Raw genomic sequence first — 8,146 nt, 5'->3', positions numbered from 1 at the left:
AGAGGACGGAGGGAGGGGGGAGGGGGCGCGTCAGGCAGAGTGAGGGTTGTTTCCGTCGTAGACAAAGTGCAGGTGACAAGTCGTCCAATTTAGACAGCCACGTCTCCACTTGTCAGAGTAAAAATACTCCGGTGGAGTCTGCTGCCACTCGGACGCAGACGTGCAAATGAGGTTGGGGCATTCAGACAAGACATCCACAACGCGAGCAATTGTTTTCTTACTGTGGCCAGGTTCACACTGCAGGTCCAAGTTCCCACCCCCAATTCAGTCCAATACAATACAATGCGCGGCCCGGTGGGTTGGTGGGGCCTGCGTGGGTTTTCTCCGGGTACTCCGGTTTCCTCCAACATTCCAAAAACATGCATGGCAGACTGATTGAACACTCAAAATTGTCCCTAGATGTGAGTGTGAGCGCGGATGGTTGTTTGTCTCTGTGTGCCCTGCGATTGACTGGCAACCGGTTCAGGGTGTCCCACGCCTGCTGCCCGACGACGGCTGGGATAGGCTTCAGCACCCCCCGCGATGCTTTTGAGGATAAGTGGATCGGAAAACGGATGGATGGATGGACAATACAATGCAATGCATATTTATTTTTTATCGCGCTTTCACCAGCAGCTGCAGCTCCTTACAGAATATATAAATAACATAAAATAACAAAATACAGAAATGTAAAAAAAAAAAAAACACATAGGACATGGATAGTCATTCAATCATAACCATATTCCACGATACGCCTTGTCGTTTCAAGTGGTTCAGGATGAAAGAGGAACAAATGAAAGTGTCCTTTCACCAGTGGGTCAGAGACGTCATGCTCAAAATGTGCACACGTCTGCTACAAGCTCAGTTTGAAAGTGGAGCTGTAGCGTCCATTGATGAAAAAAGAGATTGGTTCACTTCTCCTGCCCCCCTCACCATGTAAATCCGCTTCAATTCCAAGCGGCGACTCTCAGTTCCAAATAGGCATACGCGCTCCTCTCTCCTCATCCTCGGCTCCAGCGGTCATCCATCCAGCCCCACCAACTCAGATTGTCCGACCGCGCCGACATCTCCGCTAAACAAAACGGGCCTGTGAAAAATGCTGCCCATTACAGGCGAAAAAAACACAACCGCAGCGACAGTCAAATCACGCCGAAATTCCTCCCCGCCAAAATCAAACTAATTTCTGTGAAGGTTGTGATTCAAATGATGACGGTTGGGCCCCGCGCACCAGTGACTGTCACTTTTGCTTGTCAATGTTTTCGTGCGGGGAGTAATGCAAACACACAGCGGTCCGTGTCAGCGACTTCATGCCGGCATGAAGAGGTGGCTGTTCCCGTGAGTCAATGGCGCCTGAGGAGAAAATGACTGGCGAGGCTGAGGCTGTTAATTTCGGGTTCCCCCTCGGGGAGGTTCTCTCACACTCATCAAAACAAGCCACACTTTTCTAAAGCTGTCTGCACGGGAACCTGCAAACAATCCGTTTCACCAACATCCCAAATTTTATTTCTAATTTCTTCATTTTCAGGAATAATGACATAGTTGGACTCACTCAAGTTGATCAAAAGTATTTTGCGAGACCAATGCCCGAATCCGAGACAAGTCCATGTCAAGACAAAAAAAACCCCAAAAACGTGTCGAGTCGACTCGGGTGGTTCAGCCTTGATAGCCAAGTTACAGTAAGGGTCACAAACTCACGGCCCAGGCCCCATTTATAACCCCCAGGATGATATTTTGCAGCCTCCTTGACATCAAAGTTTAATATTAGTGCAGCCGCCACCTTTTTTTGCTGTGTTGTTGCCCTGGGCGTTTTGTGTGTGTGCCTTTTTTTTTTTTTTTTTTTTAATCTCTTATGGGCTGTGGGTTACGACAGCTTTCGATGAAAGATAATTCTGAAGTGACACGAAGCAGAAGGAAACAACATCCTGTCACCCAGTCCCAGCCTTGATGTGACTTGAATACGTAAAAAGTTGCGGGGGCTCGAGAAATCCGACGTCATGACTCAACGAGACATGCTGAGGAGGATGCAAAGTAGCGGAGAGACGGCGAGAGAGCGGGCCAGGTCACCAATCTTGTTCACCGTTCTGAGATGTTTTTAATAAAGACTGAGAAGATTGGATTAGTTGTAATTTTGGTGGGGGATTACGTGAACCCCTTTTTTGTGGAGTACTGTACTTGTTGCGGCTCTGACATATGCTGCCTTGATCTCCAGTGGCCTCCACACCAGTTGAGCGTGACAGCCCAGACTGAGAGGGTTTAATGAACCTAGCATGACATGTTTTTAGAATTCGAGAAGAACATAGAAACTCCGCATCTTACGGAAGCACTAAGATTCCAACCCTCAAAAGTACAAACAAATACGGCACCCGGCTGTCTTTTTGGTAAAAAATAGATATATAAATAAAAAAAAATCTGCCTTTCATGTGAATTAAATCTTCGTGTTGTTTTTGTTGAAGCCGTTTGAGTGTTTTTCCTGATTTTATTTAAGTTCCTTCCTGTTTTTTGTCCCACTACCATTAATTTGACACGACTCTCAGCCAGAGATGGTCTGACTCATCTTTTTGTGCACAGAGGGCTTTTTGTGATGTTGGACCGTGTGAAGATATAGATTGCTATGCTAGCTTCTCACGCTAGCTAGCTTGTTGCTTGTGAACAAATGGTGGAGGTGTTTGATGATTTTTATGATGGCGATAGCTTGGACAAATATAAATTGAAATGCTTTCCATTTTTTTCTGACATCTGAACCAATTGGAAGTTGAGCAGTGTCACGGATGGGATTGTGTTCCACTCTGGAAGTTCCACTGTCTGGTGTACGCTGACAGTGCAATCATTCGTGGACATGCCAGTGTGACATCGCCTTTCTTAAAATGCCAAGGGCCAGACACACTGAGGCAACAATGGATGACTTGATCTCCAGGGATCCTCCTGGGCCACTTTTTGTTTCATCTCACACACATACACACACACACATGCACTTGTATTGTGTGTCTGTCAAATTGAAGTCCGCGCAGACGTCGGGTTAGGAGCGTGTGTGCAGGTAATCGCAGTCTGTTGAAATCCACGCATACCTGCCTCAGTGAGGTTCGTAATTCCAATTGCCGCCTGCGGAGGATTACAATTGCAGATTGGTTAATTATGTATGCCGTTGTAAATTATGCACCTCGAGTGTGCATTATGCATAATTCACTCATATAACTTTTCAGTTAAGTACCTGTAATCTGAAGCGAGAGTAAAGACCAATTAAGTCTCAAGCCCCCTTCGCCGTTAATTGTTCTTCAGTGAAGAACCGGTCGATCGTGATAGCCCGCGGATTGGTCGCAAATCGATCGCGGGGGGGGGGGTGGAGAATGGGTGGGGTGAGATTTGTGCGCCTCTCTATGTTTAATATTTTTGTGTTAGTGTACACTACATGCTAAGCATCCTGTCAGTTTCACTTTCACAAAAAAAAAAAAATATATTGAAAACAAAAAATAAAATAAAAAAGCAGGTCAGCTTTCACCTACGGTGGCACGTGACCTCCATCACCAGAAGTTGTTAGCGGTCAGCCGTCTGCAATTGCAGTTTGCGACCACAGCTGTTTCCTTATCTTTTTTTTGTTTTGAATTGTTCTTGTTTGTTTCATCTGCAATCCACCGATGGCACTGGGAAAGAATGGGAATATGAAGCGTCAGGAAAAAGCGTTTTTAAAACGGTACACGTGAGCTAGTTAACACGCTGCAAAAATGTGTTCCGTGCTTCCGTGTCTGGTCTCCCACTAAGGTAGGGTCGTGATTTCCTTTTCACAAAACTCACAAACGCTTGTATCTACTTTTTTTTTTTTTTTTTTTTTCACGTTAAGGGCCGATTCGGCTGTTGCTCATCATGGCGTGCGTGCGTGTTTGTGTGTGCGTGCTGCTGTTTATGCTTGTACGTACGCGAACGGTCGATCGCGGAAAGTTTGTCTCAAAAAGTAGATCTACGATCAAAAAAGGTTGAGCACTCCTGCCCTACGCTGACCATGAACATAGGAGCTTGTGCTTTGTCTACTAAAACTAATCTATACATATTTCTTCTGCATGAAAGGAGTTTGCTGATAAGCGCTCACCTCATTAAGTCGCACTGCTGCTCGTCGAAGAATACATAATGACTGGCAGAAGATGGAAGGAAAAGTCAGTCGTGCCAGGAGGAAGTCAAACATAATCCGCAACGCCATCCACGTCACTCAAGGCTTGAAGGGAAACTTTTTTCAAAACAGTTCCCTGATGTCTTAATATTTCTGTGACGTGGTTTTTGACATGGACACAATTGTCATCTTTTTGGCTCCAATCACCACCACACTGGATTTGAAATGAGAGCAACAAGAATTGCAGACTTACAGCTTTCTGCATCTCAATCAGATGAACGGTGTAAGAATGATAGCAGTTGGTAAGTGTGCCTCCCACTTTATTTTTTTCGGTGGACCGTGGCCGTTGCTTGAAAGTGGCTCTGAATCCTCAGCCGATATCACTTCCAGGTCATGAGGCAGAGATACTCAGTTCCCAGGTGATTATTATGTCAATTAGCTGAATAGAAACTTCTCAGTGACTTTGCGTCATTTTGTGTCACTATAATGCAAGATGCGTTTTGCTTTTTCTTTGGCTTTTGGTTGACACTTTCTAAAAGAGACAATATCCTGAATGTGAAGTGAGCTGACTCGGATCTAAGGCAGTAAGACTGCGGCGACATCTCACTACTTTTGTCCATGGCCAACCAAGCGAGTCTTATTACTTGTTTCGGTGGCGTCCAAGGCCGGGACTTTATTGCATTTATTTGCATCAATTAATTTCAGAACAAAGCGAGCAGCTGCCTGAAAGAAATTGCTTTTTTTGTTTTTTCCAGAGGTATTTTCAGTCCACTGGCTTTGGCTTTTTTATTACTTTGGTTGTACTTTGCTGAAAAGAAATTGGTGTCATGTTTGTGTCTGTGGTGTCCTGATGAAAAATTAACATTTTGGATTGAATTTTGTTGGCTCAGTTTTTGAATCGCTTCAGTTTCCGTTTGAAATGGAATTGAAAAGCATTGCAAAGGCGTCATGAAAATTGGGGACAAAGAAGCAATGTTGGACTCGTGGTTAGAAAGTCTGCCTTGAAGTTCTGACATTTGGGTTTCAAATTTCAAATCTGGGCTCCATCTGTCCCTTGTGGGCACTGGCGGAGCTAGCGGAGAGGCCACGCCCCCCTCCCCCCACCCCCTTCTCAGCCACTGCATGTCGGGTACTTGTGCTTCCTCCCACATCCCACAAATATGATTATAAATTTAATTGAAGACACAAAATTATTCATAGATAAGTGTGCCCAGTGATTGACTGGCGACCAGTCCAGGGTGTCCCTCGCCTCCCGCCAAAATAAATATAAATCGACAGCCAAAGTGTGCCGGCTCCGTGGTAGCAGCAGTCGCAAATACGAGAGCGTCTTGACATGTAAAAATGAAAAAAAAAAAAAAAAAAGAAAGAAACATGTCATTGCGCACATTTACTTGTACGAGGTGACTCGTACGTAACATTCAGAACATTGCATGTGGTCCAAAGTAGAGCACTTAAGTTTACTCGCCTCATGTTTCTAAAAGTTGTGTTTTTTCGTGTCGTGATTTGGAAAGGAGTTTATTCTTGTCATGTTGGCCCAGAAAAAAAAAACAGCACTGACACAGCACCCATATCTCAGATTAAAGTTGATATCTCCAGACATGTTTTATAGGTCCAGGAAAAAAACAAAACAAGCAAACTTGAAACTGTAACCGGCTCCTTGTTTTGTCTTTTTTTTTTCTTTTTCACGATATCAGACACACATAGAAAGTAGACACATTTATTTAACAAACGGGTTGAACCTCATATAACCTGTCACTTTTTTTTTCTTGGTTCTGTCACAGCTTGAAAGCCTACTTCGAAAATCTATGAATGTAACCATTACTTTGTATTTTATTTTTACCAGTCTTTAATGTAAAAAAAAAAAAAAAAAAAAACAAACAAAAAACATCAGGGCAGGAATGTCACAAACATGTAGAGTTAATATCTATGTCAGATTTCAGCTATAGTCAGGTAGGCCTCTCACGGCCATTGTCATGAACCAGATACGTTTGACCCCAATATCGAATCCACTGTTAACATGATCTTGTTTGTTTGATGATGCATAATTGCACTTTACTGATTCTTCGATCATAGTAGGTGTGAAAATGAAGCAAACCGTTTTTGTTATTTTTTTTGTTTGGGTTTTTTCCCCCATTTTTTTGTTTTATTCTGATGTCGTTTGTTATTTATTCATCCTGTCGGGCGAATGATGGAAAATGTGTGTGTGTGTGTGTGTGTGTGTGTGTGTGTGTGTGTGTGTGTGTGTGTGTGTGTGTGTGTGTGTGTGTGTGTGTGATGAGTCATACTTCATCTTCATCAGTCTAGTGGTCCCACCATGAGGTTTTGTTACCAAATTAGAGCTCAATAGCGATCGACCACAGCACTTGAGTGCACTCTCTGAAAGCCAGAGTGTGTGTGTGTGTGTGTGTGTGTGTGTGTGCGCGTGTGTGTGTGTGTGTGTGTGTGTGTGTGTGTGTGTGTGTGTGTGTGAGACGAGTCATTGATATGGATTCGGGTGATGGATGAGAGAGCGACCGTTTGGGAGAGAGGCAGAAGGAGAACACAAGTGGCCTGCACATGATTGGGTCGTCTGGTGTGTCATCCGTTAATCACGTTCAACATAGTCGCGTCCCCGTCGTTCTGGAAGCGGGCCTTTGCGTCACTCCCACAATCCAGATTGATGAGGCGTCTCAAGGTTACCGATAAGCTCTGTTTGTCCTCCACAGTTCACTTAGTTGCCCCAGTTCTTGTTTTTTTTCACGAGCGGTGTTTCAAAAAGCCCCCGTTGGTCCCCGTGCAGGTTCTACTGGGACCTGTTAATGCTGGTGCTGATGATGGGCAACTTGATCGTGCTGCCGGTGGGCATCACCTTCTTTCGTGACGAGAACACGCCATCGTGGATCATCTTCAACGTGGTGTCCGACACGCTCTTCATGGTCGACCTGGTCCTCAACTTCCGCACGGGCATCGTCAAGGAGGACAGCACGGAAATACTGCTGGACCCCCGGTGAGTGGGTGTGTGCGCCTACGTTAGCATCGGTGGCGGCGGCTAGCAAAAACCAAACGCTCGGTGTCTCGACTCAAGATTATTCACATTCAGAATTAAAAGCGTTCAAAAGTTTGTGCGTCATGATGTGATGCTCGTTGTCCTGCTGCCCGCTACTGTGTCGTGCACTCATCCAAACGAAGAAACATCGGCTTCTTCTACGACCACTCAGTAACTTCCTGTAATATTAGTTGGGTTTTTTTGTGGGAGGTAAACGACACATACCTTTGAGAACTTTACAGTATCTGTCCGAAGTGTTTAGTTTACGTTCAAATATCTGTTGCTAAAAAGGCAAATCCGCAAGTGTCGATGCTAACCGTTAGCATGGCAAGTGTAATTTCCGTTGGACGTTAGCATTAAGCTACGGGGGCGATGGAGGGGGCATTCTGAAAGTAGTACTCAAGGTCAAATATTTGTGTGCGGCCCACCGGTATTCTGATTAGCATTATGTTTGTGGAATAAGAATTCGGCAGATGAATCCGTCCTTTTTTTTATCCAACTGAGGGCGCTGCCATTTTGTCCTTTCCTGTTGTCTGCTGTCGACCCAAATTGATATCAGAGTGCCCTCGGGCTCGCATTGCGAACGTCATGTGACCAAACACAGCAACCAGGTGAGCTGTGACATTTGCAATTCAAGCCCAAGGGGACTTAGATGCAGGGCTTGTGGTACTCTCAAGACACTTTTTTTTTTTTTTTTTTTTGTCTCTCTGACTGAACTCACACTCCTTGGCATTTGACTCAGACTCGTCTCAGACTCAGTCATTGGACTCGCAAAATATTTTCCAGTCTAGCATTGTTTTCATTCCTGAAAATGACCATACTCCTAAAGAAACTTGAAATACAGTTTTTCTGATGGTCAAAATGGCCTTCTAATTGGCTAATCAGACCGCAAGGGAATTGGCGACAGACAAACCTTGCCGGAGTGACTTGTTCATGGTCATTCATTAGCTTTGAGTTTGGCGCCGTTCTGTAAACGCTTCTCACTGCTTGGTGCAGTTTGCTGCTCCACGATGCCCAATCTCTGCCCCGGCCGCATGACCACC

General features: G+C 44.8%; 1 protein-coding gene across 1 annotated transcript in view; it reads left to right on the top strand.

Annotated features, from left to right (window-relative positions):
- LOC109522800 (potassium/sodium hyperpolarization-activated cyclic nucleotide-gated channel 2) overlaps positions 1 to 8,146 on the top strand; it is a 21,859-nt gene that overhangs the window by 3,586 nt on the left and 10,127 nt on the right. Inside the window, exon 2 of the mRNA XM_019881612.1 lies at positions 6,858 to 7,064. Within this exon, the coding sequence (XP_019737171.1) occupies positions 6,858 to 7,064 (207 nt within the window). The remainder of the gene's footprint in view (positions 1 to 6,857; positions 7,065 to 8,146) is intronic.

Source organism: Hippocampus comes, unplaced genomic scaffold (genome assembly GCF_001891065.2).
Source record: "Hippocampus comes isolate QL1 unplaced genomic scaffold, H_comes_QL1_v1.1 scaffold227, whole genome shotgun sequence".
In the NCBI taxonomy this organism is placed as follows: Eukaryota; Metazoa; Chordata; class Actinopteri; order Syngnathiformes; family Syngnathidae; genus Hippocampus; species Hippocampus comes.
This window is presented reverse-complemented; position numbering and strand designations above follow the sequence as displayed.